General features: G+C 37.8%; 1 protein-coding gene across 1 annotated transcript; it reads right to left on the bottom strand.

The window, feature by feature from the left end:
* Positions 1-569: 569 nt before the first annotated feature.
* Positions 570-5,248, bottom strand: LOC134593148 (fatty acid-binding protein, liver-like). The gene is made up of 4 exons (XM_063444566.1): positions 5,093-5,248; positions 3,944-4,116; positions 1,858-1,947; positions 570-762 (listed from the first exon to the last, which is right to left on the bottom strand). The coding sequence occupies exons 1-4, from the start codon at positions 5,157-5,159 to the stop codon at positions 712-714; spliced, it is 381 nt and encodes a 126-aa protein (XP_063300636.1). The 5' UTR covers positions 5,160-5,248; the 3' UTR covers positions 570-711.
* Between the last annotated feature and the right edge of the window lie 13,353 nt (positions 5,249-18,601).

Below are 18,601 nucleotides of genomic sequence, written 5' to 3'. Positions count from 1 at the left end.
ATTCACTAAACTGAGAATGCAAATTGAATACAAAGTACATTTCAAATTTAAGGTCAAAATAGCTGAATTCAGTCATGAGCTATGCTTTCCGTTACTATCGCCATATTTTTTACAATTATCTTTGAATTCTCCCTTTAGCAAATAATATTGTAAGAACTACAGTTTTTGAGTTTATAAAAGGAATTTATTGTATTAACCTTAATATTTATTCTGACCAAGTTCAGTTGCCAACTCTGAAATAGGTTTGGCAAAGTTCATTTAGCAACCTTGTAACTGTTAACACTTAATCTGGTATTACCAAATACAATGAATATATTCCAGTATCTTGTTGAGTCTTCAGGCTATTGGTTGACGTTGCATAAGGTCAAAACGTAATCTTTCTGTAACTATTCTAAAATTCTTGTCAATATTTCCTAAATATCGTCATAGTGTAAGTGTCTTTTACAGGATTATTTCCCCCCCAATTATCTATTCTAGACTTACTTTCACATGACACACACTCAGCTCAAGGCTAGATGAATGCACTATACTTAGATTTTTATTTTTTATGTTTTTTTTATTATCAGAATTTTGGTTTTATCAGTGACCCTTTGAAACATGTCTTTTCCACATCTGTACATTTTGTGAACAAAAACTAACAGAGCTGTAGAGGAACAGTTCTTCTTATGAGAGTGTACTGTCGTTAAATAGCGAAAAAATTCAGTTTGTACTTTAAATCTTCTTGCTTTTTCTTGTCATGGATGTTGAGTCAACGGTGATGGTCTGGCAAAATAAAGAAATGTTAAATTTAGCTCACAGGTTGGCATTTGCATTACGCCGCTTTAAAAATAAATTCAAACATTTCATTTTCATTGAAATTCCAGCATAGTCAAAATATATCATAAGACAATGTGGCTGATGGTGCAGTTTCTAGCAGCTTCTGCTGTGACATCTGGCTGATCACCATCACTCATAATGAACTCTGACTTATTATGTAAAATTCCTTTATTGCATCAGTGTAGATGGGTCACATTTTGACCGTCACACAAGTCTCACCTTGAGGCTTGACAATAGTATTGTAGTGTTGAAATTTTCACTTTCTTGGAGATTGTTGGCTGAATAAATTCTTTCATTGCAGATAACGTAGGTATCTGGGTCAGGAGCCTATTGTTGCCAGCAACCAGGAATAAAGTGAATGACTCTTTACATCTTTTATGTTGTTTTTCAACGTTAAGACTTGGTAAAGACCATGTGTGCCAGTTGAAATGTTGCCAACCTACAGTAATGCAATAAACGATCATTTAGGAATTTGAGTGCTGATTCTTGTTGATGGCAACACTATTGATGGAGCTCCCTAGGTAAATACCTATCCATTCTTTTCTCTATACATGCTGCCATAGAAGTGGATAATCACTGCTTGGGGGTCTTCGCAAACATAAAATTAAAAATGCAAACACCCCACTTGGGACAATACCTGTTTTTCTCTTTTATATAATTAAATTATTAAGCAAACAATGAAACCAGAAACTTACATACATTATTATATGAGTAAGATTCATTCACTGTTCCAAATAAAAGGTGCAGTTTTGCAATATGGTCAACTAAATACATATACATTTTATTGACGCTCTGTGTGGAATATTGCAAGCTAAAAGGATACTGTACACAGTTTAAAGCTGTTTTGTTCCTTAAAGGGATACTGTAGGCATCCAGACCACTTCAGCTAATTGAAGTGGTTTGGGTGCAGTGCCACTTTTGTACAGTCCCTTTATGACCTTACCCTTTAAACAATTTCCTTCATTTATTTCAATAACTTATCTCCTACGTTATCATTCTTTCTGAACTATCACTATTACAATATTCTAAAATCACATTTACCTCCACCATTTCAGATTCTTGAATTTCTTGAATATGACAAAACTTATCACTCTTGCAGACTAGTTTTCCACCTTCCAGATTGACGGTGACCTAAAGTTAAAAAGAAACAATTGTGTTTTTGAGAAATAAACAACTATAGACCAGTGGGTTAGTTCCTATTCAAGTAATATAGAAAGTTCAGTTTGTTGGTGTATATTTAAATCAAATATTTTTTACTAAAGGGACACTATAGTCACCTTAACATCCACAGCTTAATGTAGTTATTCTGGTGAGTGTAATCAGTCCCTGCAGACATTTTCATGTAAACACTGCATTCTCAGACAATGTCACCATAACAAATTAATTTAAAGTTTAAAGGGTGAAACTGTTCTCGAACGGTTCAACCCAAAGCCTGTCCCAGCACCGGATCTCCAGGTCCTGTAGCAGCATCTGGCTTCTGAAACTGAGTTTCAGGAAGTGCAGAGTGCTGCCAGACAGGGCTCTGTTGATTCGCTAGAACGGTCAGCTGACGTTGCAAGCCGCTCCTTTTTTTTTTTAATTGAGGTGTGTATGCTGCCGTATTCTGCTTGTGTTATTTTTACTGTACTTGCTTTGTATCGTTGTATTTGTGTGTATATGAGCTATTATATTGTATATGTTCATTAGTAGTTTATGGTATCGTGTATGATACACATGAATGTGGGCTGTGTATGAGGGCTGCTTGTGGACTTGTGTGTGGATGGATTTGTCACATTGTGTATATGGTAGTGTGTGCATGTGTGGGGCTGTTTGGGGTATTGCATGGGAGAGGATGCATGTGGGGTTGTGTGCATGTATGTGGATTGTTAGTGGTGTTGCGTTTGTGGGGATTGTGTGTTGTGTGTGTGTGTGTGTGTGTGGGCTGTTCATATTATTTGTATGAGGGGAGGGTTATTCTGCAGATCCATGTATATCTAGCAGTGTGGGTGGGTTCCCTGGGTTCCAGTGGGGACCAGGCTGGCCAGGTACAGGTCAAGGACAGGAGCTGCTATAGCTGTCGAGGGCTGCTCTACTACAGTGTGGATTCCCATTCACAAGTGCTGGGAGAAAGTGATCTCAGATGTGCTGCAATGCATAAATTGAGGATTGTCCTTCACCACCTCTTCGTATTAGCAGATATCTGAAGTTTTACTGGGACTCCTGATAGGCCAGAGTGCGTTTGGCTCTAGCAGCCTTGAGTGCCGTGCAAAGACACCTCGAGTGCCGTGCATGGCACTAGTGCTATAGATTGCCTACCCCTGAACTAGGAAGTAACAGGACCTGTTGTCTGCTTGAATGCCAGGGAGGATGTAACAAGGTTAATATATAAAAGTGCCAGTTTCTATTGAAAACTGCTCCAATATGCTTAGAATTCACAACATCCTCACAAAAACAAGAGGAGATGAGCAAAATACCCATCTCATTATCTATATCCCCAGATTAACATACAGGGTTATTTACTAAAGTGAGAATTCAAAGTGAATTTTAAATTTAAGGACAAAATAGTCAATTTGTAAAAATTCTCTAAGTAAGCTATGCTTTAAGTTTGACTAATCTGGCCTAAAATTTTGAATTCTTGCTTTAGTGAATAACCCTGATGAAGTATTTAGAACATTCCTTCAAACAATGCCCAGCATGCAGGAGAATACAGGTTTAAAATACCAATGCTGAATGAGAGATTCGGCTGTAGAGACAGCAAGGCGCAGTGCCCAGCAAATACCAGGTAAAAAAGTCAGACAATTCTAAAGTGGTTTGACTCTTTACATTGGGAGCTATAAGGGCACTCCTGGCATCATAGCCACTAGAGAGAGCTGTGGTGGTTATGGTGCTTGGAGTGTTCATTTGATCAGCCATTAACTGTTATTTGAATCAAGGAGTGAAGCATACATTTCCTAAAGAAACCCTTATGTTGTCTTTAGTAGTCATGGGACTGATAAGAAATAAACCCTTTAATGCCCCTCATGAATCCATGATCCATCTCCAGTCCTTTAACACTGTATACTTCTTCAAACTGCAACTTCATTGAGCATGATGAGAATTATAATTTGGATTTGAACATTTGCCAGTACTGTGAATTTATAAAGATTACCTTAATCTTCTTTCCATTAGGCATATCAATTTCTGATTCCTTCCCGACAACGAAAGTATTGCTGTGAGTCCGGTTTGGAGTTTTTGAGGTGACAACAAAAGTGTCTCCATTTTGTTGAATTTCAATCACCGGATTGATATCTTTGGCCACTTTGACAATTTCTTCTGGCAACCCTGGAATTAGATTTATAATATATCTGACATTAAAAATGCTTATGATAATCACACCTTCTATAATGCACACATTCCCTCACACTAACCTTTACATAATACCATATAGGCTTCAAAGGCATAACCTTTTTTTTTTTTTGGGGGGGGGAAGGGGGAATGTTGATAACCGTGTATCGTGGGAATATAATGTCATTGAGGGGTTCTGACAACATTATAATTAACCTTGAGACCGGTCGAATAGTTTAGAAATGTTTACAGAACCCTGTAATTGCATTGATTTACCCTAACCTAACACATGCTTCATCATTAGATATATATGATATTACATGATATTTTTAGTTTAGTGTAAGTGTTAAGGTAGTGTAGAGGTTAAGAGCTATCAGTTAAGTTATAGTGTGTTAGGAGGATAATGTAAGGGTTAACCTGTAATGTAGTGTAGTGTGTTAGGGTAGTTGATGGGTTAAGGGGAGAACTTTACTGTAAGGGATATACAACCTCTATTGCTGCCATAGATTAGGTGGAGTTACAGTTCAAGTGACAGTTATTTCAACTGCCGTCATAAAAAAATGGTAGCAGGGTGCCACCATTACTTAGGGGTCTAAATCATACTACTCTCAGGCAATCAAGGACATGTCTGTTCCTGCTTTGCTCAAGATTATATGTGTTGTATGTATCATTAACTTGTCATTAGACAAGTAAAAAGTAGATAATTCTATATATATATATACACACACACACACATATATGTATATATCATTATCTACATACATATATACACACATATATCATTATCTACATCTGATTCCCTTTAATGACAAGTTTATAATACATATAACTATATATACACAAATGGATTTTTGTGTGTAAATTAATAATAATAATATATTGCTGCTCAAATCAATTTAATTTTCACATTTCCTATTCTCTCCATATGTAAATTCAGCAAATTCTCCATTCAGTTAATAATAAGAACACTTACCTACAGACCTCAGGAAATTGTCATAATTCTCTTGCACATAGACCTGCCAGGTTCCAGTGAATGGCATGATGTCACTTGGTATCCAATAGGGCAGAGCTCAGGTCGCAGGAGAAGAGAGGAGTGATAGTATAGTATCTGTCCTGCGGCACTTTATACCTGTTTAGACACACCATCTTACACATTACAGATCATAATTATTAACGAAAGAGCCTTCAATCATTAATGCAGTGTTTGACAGGGATGTGGATGACCCATAGTTCAGTGTCTGCCCCTCTTTGTTTATAATAATATAAGTCAAAGTTTTAGTTGGTCACTGTTAAAATAGTTCTACAGAAATTAAAGATGTTACTTGACTAGGTTACAAAAATACTAAAGTCCATCAAGTATAATCCAAGAAGCCTATTCTCTTGGTCCAAAAGAAGGGAACCTCCGTCCCCACAATTGTAACCATTTCCAATTATGCCACAAAAAGAGTAGAAAAATCCTCCTTGACTCCATAATGGAAATCAGATTTCACCTTGGATCAACAACCTGCTTACACACATATCAATTATATCCTTGAATATTTAGTTTATGCAAAAAAAGCATTCAAGCTTTTTTAAAAGTGACTCTATAGAATAGAAATATGCACCAGTGAAATTTTCGTTTCGTACAAAATACAAATTTTATTCGACAATCCTGAATTTCGCCCTCAATCCATTTGTTTTCGAACAAAATTTGTTAAAAAATTAGTTTTCATCCATTATGAGGAAAACAGCACTGCGCATGCGCCAAAAAGAAAAAAAGCAAGGAGGGAGCCGGCAGCGCTACCAGCTCCCTCCTTGTAATAGAAACCATTCCTACCCCCCCTACCTGCAATAAAAACTATGGGGGTCACTTCCCAAACATAAAGCACCAGGGCCATATGGTTTTTCTAACTATTATCATATCAAAATGGAACCGATCTTGACACCATTTCTTACGAAGCTTTTTAATAGCTTTAAAACACCAAATGTGATACTGCCGGAAATGTTAGAGGCATTTATAGTAACCTTTCCTAAGCCTGGTAAATCACCAACTTCAGGCCCATTTCACTCCTAAATGTAGATATAAAAATATATGCTAAAGTATTGGCATCTCGAATAAAACCGATCCTATTGGGGCTTATTTCAGAGGAGCAAGCTGGTTTTGTTTCAGGTAGACAAGTAGAGGCTAATACAAGACATTATATTAATCTTATAGAATGGGCAAACATTAAGAATCACCAAGGGAATTTGCTTGCTTTGGACGTTGAAAAGGAGTTTGATCGTTTGAATTGGGGTTATATGGAGCATGTCCTCCAGAAATACAATTTCCCACAATCCTTTGTGAACAATATTATGGCATTATACTCAAAACCATCAGCGAAGGTTATGAATGCTGGTTTTATATCCTCTAAATTTGAGATCTCAAATGGAACATGCCAGGGGTGCCCACTTTCCCCATTATTTTTTATAATAACCTTAGACCCCTTGATTAGACACATAAAACAACATGCTGGTATATGTGGGTTAAAAACCCCGATTGGGGAAAATAAATTAGCTCTTTTTGCTGATGATGCACTTTTATTTGTATCAAAACCTAAAGAATCATCACCGTATTTAGTAAAACTGTTGGAAAGATTTAGCATGATCTCCTATTATAAAAATAATGTTAAAAAAAAACAGGCGTTACCGTTGGGTGTACCTAAAGTGGAGATAAATCAATTAGCAGGTACTTACTCGTTCGATTGGCGCAAAGATTTTCTAACATACCTGGGGATAAAACTTACTAAAACGAGCTCTCTCTTAATTAAACACAATCATATTCCTGTATTGCATAAATTAAAAGATCAGCTAGAAAATTGGGGGACTTTGGGGACATCTTGGTTAGGGCGTGTACATACAACTAAAATGATGGCCTTACCCCATATATTGTATCTTTTTCAAACTATTCCTATGGCTGTGCCAAAAAATGTATTAAACATTTTTTTTAACATATGTTTAACTCATATATATGGAAAAAAAAAAACGCCAAGGGTGGCAGCTAGGCTTACAGAGCTTCCATATCTACAAGGCGGATTGGGCATTCCTAATATTATTAAATATTATCAGGCATCTATGTTGTCCTATGCTTTGGCAGTACTTTTTCGTTTAAATTCACCAGTATGGTTAAAACTGGAACAAGCTTGCACTAAACCCTATTTAATAGAAAAGCTTTTATGGAAGACCTTAATGAATGGGTCAATAGGAAAAACATGCTTTCTACGACAAAATGAATGCTCTATCATTGGTCAAAATGGACTCCAAAATTGCTAAAAGGTGTAAAGCTATTAGTCTTAGCACCATTATATGTAATAAAGTGCTTTATACAAGATTTAAATTTGAATACTTTGGAAACTAATGGCATTAGTAAAGTGCATATGTTATATAATGAGGTAGGGATCAAATCATATCCTAGTTTGCAGGCAGAGTTTGCCCTTCCGAATAAAGAGGTATTTTCGTATTTAAGGATCAAGAATTTTTTGTTAGAAAATAAGCTGTCAAAATTAGATATGGCCTTAGTGAACCCGAATATGGAGAGTAAACCTCTTTCAATATGCTATAAAAGCCGTTTATATGTAAATGGGGAAGAAAAGTTGCCTTATATGTTATTATGGGAACGAGACCTATTAAAAACCTTTGATCTATTCCATTGGTATCAAACTATAAAAATCACTAAACAAATATCTCACAGCCTTACATAATGGGAAGCTTATAGCAAAATATTAATGCGTTGGTACAAAAAATTTTCTCGAATGTATGAAGCTGCCTCTGACAGGTGCTGGAGGTGTCAAAGGGAGAAGGGAACTTTATTACATATTTTTGGGGAATGCTCTCGTCTTGCACAGTTTTGGAACGATATTAAATTATTAATTAAAATTTTAATGGATACAGTGATACCAAATTTCCCTGAGTTCTATCATTTACATATATACCAAGAGTGGAGTCGAATAAAAAATAATGTAGTTATTATTCATATATTAATCGCTGCAAAAAAAGCATTGTTCAAAATTGGAAAAAAACAATCCCACCAAATATCTTGGAAGTGCAGGAAATAGTAGACAAGACGTATCAATATGAGAGAATAGTAAATAAAATAGAAGGAAGAGAAGGTGGCCATGAAAAAGCATGGCAAGACTGGTTAGCATATAGGTGTAAGGTATAAATAGAGGTTATAGCAAAAGGAGGAATAGACTAAAACAGATATGAGGTTAAAGCGTGTACATTATTGCATATTAATGAATAATTGATAGGGTATGACTGCAAAGCTGAAAGATTTAAGCAAAAATTGTTAAAACTGTTAAAACAGGATGAATATGCTGGGCATTCTGCTTGTGAGTAAGAACTAGTTGTCAATGTCAATTATTTTTACTTTGCACACTTGTATAAGTTGAATATAAGGATTACAAATTAAATTAAGGCAATAGCAAAGAAAAGCAAAATTGTATTTATTTTATTTATGTATTTTTATTTTATTTTATTTCATGTTATTGTGTTTTATTATTGTATATAATTTATGTTGTTTTTTCTGTGCATGTAAGAAATGAAAATAAAAAAAATTAACTATGAAAAAGAAGTGATAGAGAGCTACGGTAAGAGTATGTGTAACCAATAGTTATAGCAAAAACTATAACAATGTTGCAATATGACATTAGATCCCCCCCCTTATTTATTTAATTAAGATCCCCAGGGACATTAGGTCTCCTCTTTAATTCATTAGGGTCCCCACCCGCCGATTTCGGGGAACGGGTGGGACAATAGATCTCCCCCATTACTTATTTAGGGTCCCCACCCGCCGCTCATGGGTGGGGAGCAGGGGGGCATTAGGTCCACCCTTTAATTAATTAGGGTCCCCACGCGCCGGTCATGGGTGGGGACCAAGTGGGAACATTAGGTCCCCCCATTATTTAATTATTTAGGGTCCCCACCCGCCGCTCATATGTCGAGACCAGCGGGGACATTAGGTTCCCCCTTTAATTTCTTAGGGGTCCCCAACCGCCGCTCATTGGTAGGGACCGGGGGGGGGGGACATTAGGTCCCCCGTTTTTATTAATAGTGGATGGTCCTCCCTTATTGCACTAGTGACTGGGCAGCAATAACTGCCCAGTTACTAGTACTTTTACATTTGTTTAGGCAACATGCCCTTACTCGTGGCATACCGTGAGTAGGGGCATGCGGGAGGATTTAACCTCCCTTTTATCAATATGGGGTTATAGTGACCCCCATAGATTTTAATGCAAGGGTGGGGGCGGGGGGTTTGGAATTAATATTTATTACAAGGATGGAGCTGGTAGCGCTGCCGGCTCCCTCCTTTCTTTTTTTTGTGCATGCGTACTGTTATTACTCCGTGCTGTGGGGGTTAATTCCTCTGCAGCACGGAGTCTATTAAACAAATGAAATGAAACAAAAAGGTAATGCATTCAGAATTTGCCCTTTCGTTTTGTTTCTATTTCAATTGTAGGGCTTTCGTTTATGTTTCAGTAAACGAATACGAAAAATCCAGAATTTTCTGACAAAATCGTATTCGTACGGAAACTAATGCACATGCCTACTATAGAAGTTGATTACCATCTTTAGGCAGAGAATCCCACATCTTTATTGTTCTTACTGTAAGGAAACCTTTCATTTGCTGTAAGTAAAAACGCCTTTCTTCCAGTGTCGATGGGTGATCTCTTGTCTGTTGTATATTCCTGCTAATGAACAGGTTAGCACATAGCGGTTTGTACTGATCCTGTATATATTTGTATAGTGCGATCATATCCCCTCTAAGGCACCTTTTTTTCTAAAGAAAACAATTCCAGTTCTTCTAGCCTTTTCTCACAACTAATGTTTTCAATCCAACTTACTACAGTAGTTTTGTAGCTCCAATGCAAAATATAGGGTTTATCCAGCTATGGAAGACAAGAACAGCACAGCATAGTGTATAATGAAGTATTAGTGTATAGTAAGTGCCAATTGGCCACTGACACTTTGGAGCCAAATAAAAAGCCTTCAGATAGTAAGTAGTTGGTGTAAATCTTCTCAGATCTTGAACTTTATTGGTGTCAGTCTCATTCATGAAAAGAAAAGATAAAGTGTAATCAAATAAGACAACCATAAAAATAAAGTGCACAATGCAAATTTATTTACTTATACAGAAGTAAACAGTAGCAGGTGAAACATATCACCAAATAATCACATGATAAGCCCTACACATTTCATCCCAGTTAGGTACTTCCTCAGGGACAGTTTCTCAATTGAAGACAAAATACAAAATGCATAAAACCCCCCCTGAGTTCAAACTTCCTTCCTATGGGATGTTGTGTCTTCCTCCAGTTGATCTCAGTCTTTTCCTTGATTACTTCTTGGTTCCGCCCTTACTGACGTAATCTCGTTCCACACGTGATCTCATGCGTTCCATACGTGAGTTCCATTGCCGTCCTCTTCGTTGCTAGAGTTCCGTGACGTAATCACACTGCAAGCTCACAACTAATATTTTCCACCCCCTTAGTTTTATAACTCGACTTTAGTCTACAATATCCTTCTTTAAAACTGGTACCCAAGATTGCACCACATATTCAAGGTAGGGGTCTTACTATTGATTTGTAAAGAGGCAAAATTATATTTAGATTACGTCTAAACCCCTTTTTTATTACTGAAAGCACCCTACTAGCTTTGGCATAGGCAAACTGGTATTGTATTTTCTTATCTAGTTTTGTGTCAACTGCAAACACCGACAAATGACTTTCAATGCACACTATAAATTATGTGCAAAGATCATTATGATATTAACTCTATTATGTAGGAACCAAAGGAAATTTGGAAGGGATAGCTATTCATAACAAACTCAGTGCTCATTAGAGAGCGTATTTTAAACCATGTAATTGTATGCTGGCAAAATGATACACTATCACTGGGGTGCCCAGCATCAGCTCTCCTGGTGTGTTTTAGAAGTGGGTGCTGGGATTTGAGATCACAGTGTGGCACCTTCAGCCTGTAGAAGCTCTGAGGCATAGTGAGCTTCAACACTAGATTATAGGGGGTGCAGCCAGAGTCCTCCAACACATCTACTTCTTCATGCAACACATATACTGGAGGAGAGTGAGGGACATTGAAAGTGATTTTGTGTTACTGTGTTTTAGTGAATTAGTATGTGTATTGATAGAAGTGTGTGTTGTTATGAGTCTATGGATGTCTGTTAATTTGTGTCTGTTTGTAAACAATATGAAGCATCTTGGGGGGTGGGGTCAAACTCAAATGGAGTGAAATGCAAAGATATATGAATATATGATCTTTTTAACTGGAGTCGGTTACGCTATATAATGGGTATGTAACCTTTGGCACTTGAGATGTTGTGGACTACATCTCCCACAATCATTCTAGAAGCATAATAATGGCAAAGCATCAGTAGTCCACAACATCTACACTTGAGAAAGCCTCCCCAGTTGGCAAAATGCGTTGTTGTTTTAACTTTTGTTTTTTTAAAGCATTAAAGTATAATTGGCATTCACTACTAGTTGTGTTTGTCCATTTGTTATGCTTTTTATGCTTTTATTATTTTTAAACTTCTTCTGTTTCTGGCACTTAAAAAGATATCGAATAAGAAAACTTTGGATTCTACTCCTTGGTAGGGGATTATGCCACCCAAGTGCTACCATCTGATCAGGATCTACTGCTCCACTACATGTGAGTAGAATATTCTTACTCTTGCAACCATCAATATATTGATTACAATGAGCACTATTGTTTGTCATTTTTATATTTTATATATCAAACTACACATTGACGGACCAGCCCCAACATCTACATATCCATCAGTGGGGATTGTACCGCTGCATGATGCTAAACTTAGAGCTGGTCTTATAGCTCTCTTAAAAGTGAGTGATATACCAAATACATTATTGTTGTCCTGCACCTAGTTCCATACGCTCTGCACCATCAATGGTTATTTTCTGCTTTAATTTCATATGCTCCCACTATTTGAAGTCTGGATGGTTACCAGTTGAGAACAAACTCCAGCAATTGTGGACTAATTGGACTTTATATTGGCGCAACCTATATTTTGTATATATTGTTTTCACAACATCTGGAGTGCCTACAGTTACTTACCCCTGCCCTATATTATACCTGAAGGAACAACTGCTCCATAGGTGTGAACAGCACATCTCATAAGAGTGTGTATCCTGGAGTTATTTATGTATTTTACAAAGCACATATTTATTGAATGCCTAACTCTAAGGGACATTTATTTTTGTTCAACTATTAAAAACATTAACAAAACAAAGTCAAAAGGGTGTGCTGTACCTTTAAAATACTGATCAGTGAGTTTGTAAAGTGCAACACAGTGCAAATAACAGTGCACTATAAAGTGCTATAACTATATAACAGTGCACTATAAAGTGAAAAAAAATAGATAAAATGCAAGAATTTCAAGTGCACTAAGTGATAAATATAATAAAAACTTACTAGTAGTCTTTACAAATGGAATTTCATAGTATTCTCCCAGAGATATTTTGGAACATATACATAAAAACTAAAGGAAAATATATTGTGTGTGATACTGTAACACTTGTGATAATAGAATAAACCCACAAGGAGAGAGCAGTAAAAGTCTGCTCTAGCTTTTATGGCTTGTGTCCCAAGCATAGGACTGTAATGTAGCAGCTGATCAGGACGGCAACTGGATACGAACACATTTTTTCTTTATTACAAACAATAGTAAAAGATCACATATCAGTGATGCAGCTCTTTCTCCCAAATGAAGTCCATACCCCTCGGCTTTGCAGTCTTTAAAACTCGCAGCTAGCTCTTGCGGTTTTCAAGTTGCAGCACAGTGGGGAGTTCTTCCAGGAACTTAAGGACGTACCAGAACGTAATGACGCGTGTCACTTGGGCGGCTTGTTCAGATCACGTTGTAGTCCTGCCGTCCTTTTCTATTTAATTCCACTATGGTAGGCGTATTAACAGTCACTTCCTGATTGGTCCTTCCAGGAAACCTAGGGCTGAGTAGCTATATGGTATATGCAAAAATATCAATTCCACAATTGTTTGGTATATTTCCTAAACATTGTTTCTGATGAAAATCACAAAACAATGTTATACCCCAAAGATTACAACATACATAAAAAAGGCCATGGCAATATATATAAAAAAGAGAAACACAATGTAAGGAAAGTCCTAATAAATACATAATAAAATATAAATCAAATATATAAAAGGGTAAAATACCTACTCAAAGGGGAGAAAAAAGAGTGGTATTAATGTCAAGCATAATCTACAAATATATAGTACACAATATAGGATAAGATATATAAATAGTGATGTCCCGAACTGTTCGCCGAACTGTTCGCGAACTGTCTGCCGGCGAACAATAGCGTGGTCGCGTTGGGCGAACATATGCGATTTCCGGTCCGCTCCTATTCGTCATCATTGAGTAAACTTTGGCCCGGAACCTCACAGTCAGCAGACACATTCCAGCCAATCAGCAGCAGACCCTCCCTCCCAGGATGTGTCTGCTGACTGTGAGGTTCCGGGTCAAAGTTTACTCAATGATGACGAATAGGGGGCGGACCGGAAATCGCATATGTTCGCCCAACGCGAACACGCTGTTGTTCGCCGGCGGACAGTTCGCGAACAGTTCGGCGAACAGTTCGGGACATCACTATATATATACACATTCATTATATAAACATTGATTATAAAAAAAATATACAAATTAAACTCAATGTTAAGTCCTTTGGGTTCTAAGGTTTCCAATTTGTGAACCCACTTCATCTCTTCTTTTCCTATATGCCAAGATTTTTTTCACCACCTGTATCCCTAAAAAAGTTAAACCACTAGGATCTTTGTTGTGGTATTTTTTTTAAATGTGCAGAAATGCTATGCTGATCAAAGCCCTTACGAATATTATTTATATGCTTGTAATTTATTTTATGCAAAGGGCGAATAAATAATAGCCCCCCCCTCTCGATTTTTCAGCTTGTGCCGGTATTTTTATTTTCAGATTTAGAAAACCGTGCAAAACTGGCGCCAGCCAGTAGGTGGCGCTGTGTGTGGAGAGAGACAGGGATAGGAAGCTACATCTTATCCCTGCTTCTCTCTACTCACTGAATCCGCAGGGGAGCAGCACATGCAGCCAGCAACTCCCAGACTACAGAGACAGCCTACAGATCAGGTAAGTGAGGGATGGAGGGGCAGCCTTCAGATCAGGTAAGTGAGGGATGGGGGGGCAGCCTACAGATCAGGTAAGAGAGGGATGGGGGCAGCCTACAGATCAGGTTACTGAGGGATGGGGGGGCAGCCTACATATCAGGTAAGGGAGGGATGGGGGTGCAGCCTACAGATCAGGTAAGTGAGGGATGGGTGACAGCTTGCAGATCAGGTAAGTGATGAGGCAGCCTACAGATCAGGTAAGTGTGGGATGGGTGGCAGCTTGCAGATCAGGTAAGTGAGGAGGCAGCCAACAGATTAGGTAAGTGAGGCATGGGGGGCAGCCTTCAGATCAGGTAAGTGAGGGATGGGGTGGGAGAGACAGCCTATAAATCAGGTAAGTGAGGGATGGGGGGGAGACATCCTATAGATCAGGTAAGTGAGAGACGGGGAGGTAAAGATAGCCTATAGATCAGGTAAGTGAGGGATGGGAGTGGGGAACAGCCTATAAATTTGGTAAGTGAGGGATGGGGGGGAACAGCCTACAGATCAGGTAAGTGAGGGATGGGGTGGCAGCTTAAAGATCAGGTAAATGAGGGATATGGGGGGGGCAGCCTATAAATCAGGTAAGTGAGGGATGGGGTGGCAGCCTACAGTTTAGGTAAGTGAGGGATGGGGGAGGGAGAGAGACAGCCTATAAATAAGGTAAGTGAAGGATGGGGTTGCAGTCTATAGATCAGGTAAGTGAGAGATGGGGGGTAGCCTACAGATCAGGTAAGTTAGAGCTGGGGGGATCCACCTACAGATCAGATAATTGAGGGATGGGGGAGACAGCCTACAGGAAGGGTCAGCAAGGAGCAAGAAGGTAAAGTAAAAGAAGGTGCAGAAAGGAGAAGGAACAGAAATGAGCATGAAGTAACATCAAGGAGCAGAACGGGGCAGCAAGGAGCTGGAAGGGGCAGCAAGGAGCACAAAGGTAAAGTAGGAGAAGGAGCACAAAGGAACAGAAATGGCCAGGAAGGGGCAGCAAGGGGCATGAAGGGTCAGAAAGGAGCTGGAAGGTAAAGCAGCACAAGTGTAAAGTAGAAGGAGCAGAAAGGAACAGAAAGGAGCAGAAAGGGTCAGCAAGAAGCAGGAACGGGCAGCAAGAAGGAGGAAGATTCTGCAAGGAGGAGGAAGGGTCTGCAAGGAAAAAGACAGGTCTGCAAGGAGCAGAAAGGGTCTGCAAGGAGCAGGAAGGGACAGAAGGAGCACAAAGGTGAAGAAACAGAAAAAATCAGAAGGAGCAGAAAGGGTCTGCAAGGAGCAGAAAGGGATCAGAAAGAGAAAGGAGCAGAGGGGCGCAAAATAAGCAGAAAGTAGCAGAAAGGTAAAGGAGCAGCAGGAGCCAAGGAGGAGAGAAGACAGTGTCAGAAGAAAAAGAAGACTGTGTCAAATGAAGGAGAAAAAAGGAGATTGGAGCAGGAAGGACAAGTGAAGTGAACCCTCCACTTTATTCTGGACACCACATCATAAGGCTTTGGTACTGATGTAGAATTATTAAAAACCTGTATTGAACCTGTATTGAATTATTGTACTAACTCCATTTTAATCTCACACAACCTCACATTATGACAGACCCTCCATTTTGTCTACATTACATGACAGAATTTCCTAACAGCATTTAGTATAATGAATAGAGACTGTATTTTCTAAAAAGACATAGCTGACTCCGGAATTATTGAATCTCCTGTAACATGCAACAAAGGCCAGAGCCAAGGCCATGAGAAGCAGGCCGAATGAAATGTTCTATTCATAAAAGAACCTTGCACCTGACCACGAGTCTGACATCACTAACTGCCCAAAATGACGCTCAAGCCCCCCTTCCCACCGAGTAAGCCTCGTGCTGGGAGAGATGGCGCTTGAGCCATCTGTCCACACACGTGTCCAGAACAATACCACCTCCCGGTGGGAGGACACCTAGCTAGTCACTCAAATCCCTGAGCCAATTAATAATATTGATGGGTGGACACTGATATAGCCACTTAACATTTAATCCAATTAATGATGTTTATTTGTTATTATCTGATATTCAATGATGATGTCATTTTGCCTTTAACCCCTTAAGGACCGCTGACGGTTCAGGACCGTCAGCGGCAAAACGTGCGTTTGGACCGCTGACGGTCCTGAACCGTCATAACGGTTTTGGGCAACTTACCTGATCGCCGTCGGTCCCACGGCGGCGATCAGCTCTCCTCCCGGTCCAGGGGGACTGCCTGTCTGCCCGGGCAGTCCCCCCTCGGCAGATCAGGACCCCACGGCCATGTGATCACTCGATCACATGACCGCAATAGGGGTCTTTGTATCTGCCTGCAGGGGGACTGTCTGTGCTGACAGGCAGTCTCCCTGCATCTGTAAAATCAAAAATAAAGTGTAAAAAAAAAATCTGTGTAAAAAAATAATAATATGTGTATATATATATATATGATATATATACATGTATTATATCTATATATACCTATATATAATATATGTATATATATCATATATATAATGTCACACTAAGTGTATTTTTATATTTATATATACGTATATTAATATAAAAATACACTTATATTTAAATTACACACGAATATATACAATATATATAATAACTATATATATGGTATATATATATTATTATAAAATACAAATAATATGTTAATAAAAATAAATAACAAAAAATAAAAATAATTTTTAATAATTAAAAAAAAATTATATATATATATTCAATTTTATTCTAACAGTATTTTGATATTGATATATATATATTTATATCAAAATACACTTAGAATGTAATGATATATATATCTATGTATAAATAAATAAATAAAAATAATACGAAATATACATATGTCCACATACAAAATTACATTAATAATTTCATAAATATACACGTAGACGTCAAATATATAAATATGTATATATATTAAAATTCTACGTGCATATTTATGTAATATTTTTACCTAATTAAGTAATTTTAATGATTGCAATTTGAGGGACCTGCCTGCCAACCCAGGCCAAAAGTCCAGATAATTTAATTTGCTAGCACTGTGCTTAACCCTGTAACTTTCTATGACACCCTAAATCCTGTACATGGGGGTACTGTTTTACTCGGGAGACTTCGCTGAACACAAATATTAGTGTTTCAAAACAGTAAAACATATCACAGCGATGATATTGTCAGTGAAAGTGAAGTTTTTTGCATTTTTCACACACAAACAGCTCTTTCACTGAGGATATTATTGCTGTGATATATTTTACTGTTCTGATACACTAATATTTGTGTTCAGCGAAGTCTCCTGAGTATAACAGTACCCCACATGTAGAGGTTTTATAGTGTTTGTGAAAGTTACAGGGTCAAATATAAGGCTTGATTTTACTTTTATTTTTTTTATTGAAATTTGTCAGATTGGTTAGGTTGCCTTTGAGAGCGTATGGTAGCCAAGGAATGAGAATTAGCCCCATGATGGCATACCATTTGCAAAAGAAGACAACCCAAGGTATTGCAAATGGGGTATGTTCAGCCTTTTTTAGTAGCCACTTAGTCACAAACACCGGCCAAAGTTAGCGTTTTTTGCATTTTTAACACACAAACAAATATAAATGCTAACTTTGGCCAGTGTTTGTGACTAGGTGGCTACTAAAAAAGACTGGACATACCCCATTTTAAATACCCTGGGTTGTCTACTTTAAAAAATATGTACATGTTAGGTGTGTTTCGGGGATTTATGACAGATAACGGTGTAACAATGTCACTATTGATACATTTAAAATATATATATATTGAAACAGCAATTTCCTACTTGTATTTATAGGCCTATAACTTGCAAAAAAAAGCAATAAAGCATGTAAACACTGGGTGTTTTTAAACTCGGGACAAAATTTTGAATCTATTTAGCAGTTTTTTTTCATTAGCTTTTGTAGATAAGTAAAAGATTTTTCAAGTAAAAGTCCAAAAACATGTTTTTTTTTTTTTTTTTCACCATATTTTATTATTTTTTTTAAATACAATATATGACATAATATAAATACTGGTATGTAAAGAAAGCCCTTCTTGTCGTGAAAAAAACAATATATAACTTGTATGGGAACCGTAAATGAGAGAGCGGAAAATTACAGCTAAACACAAACACCACAAAAGTGTTAAAACTGCTCTGGTCCTTAACGTACAAACATCGCAAAAACAGGCCGGTCCTGAAGGGGTTAAAAGGGTCTGCATACCCGTTTTCTAACCAGATGCCATTAAATTTTCTGAAGTGCTTTTAACCTGAACTCCATGTGTCAGTGTGAACTTACTTCTGCGTATACGCAATTTAATCAT

This window comes from Pelobates fuscus, chromosome 1 (assembly GCF_036172605.1).
Source record: "Pelobates fuscus isolate aPelFus1 chromosome 1, aPelFus1.pri, whole genome shotgun sequence".
Lineage (NCBI taxonomy): Eukaryota > Metazoa > Chordata > Amphibia > Anura > Pelobatidae > Pelobates > Pelobates fuscus.
The sequence above is the reverse complement of the archived record's forward strand: the minus strand, read 5'-3'. Positions and strand labels throughout refer to the sequence as shown.

Bases quoted from the DNA above. Each gene is read 5' to 3' on its own strand.
- LOC134593148 (XM_063444566.1), bottom strand. From the start codon at position 5,159: ATGCCATTCACTGGAACCTGGCAGGTCTATGTGCAAGAGAATTATGAC. The intron at 1,948-3,943 runs GTAATCTTTATA...TTTTAACTTTAG, and splicing joins CTAATGGAAAGAAGATTAAG to GTCACCGTCAATCTGGAAGG. The intron at 763-1,857 runs GTAAATGTGATT...TTATTTTGCCAG, and splicing joins AAGAATCTGAAATGGTGGAG to ACCATCACCGTTGACTCAAC.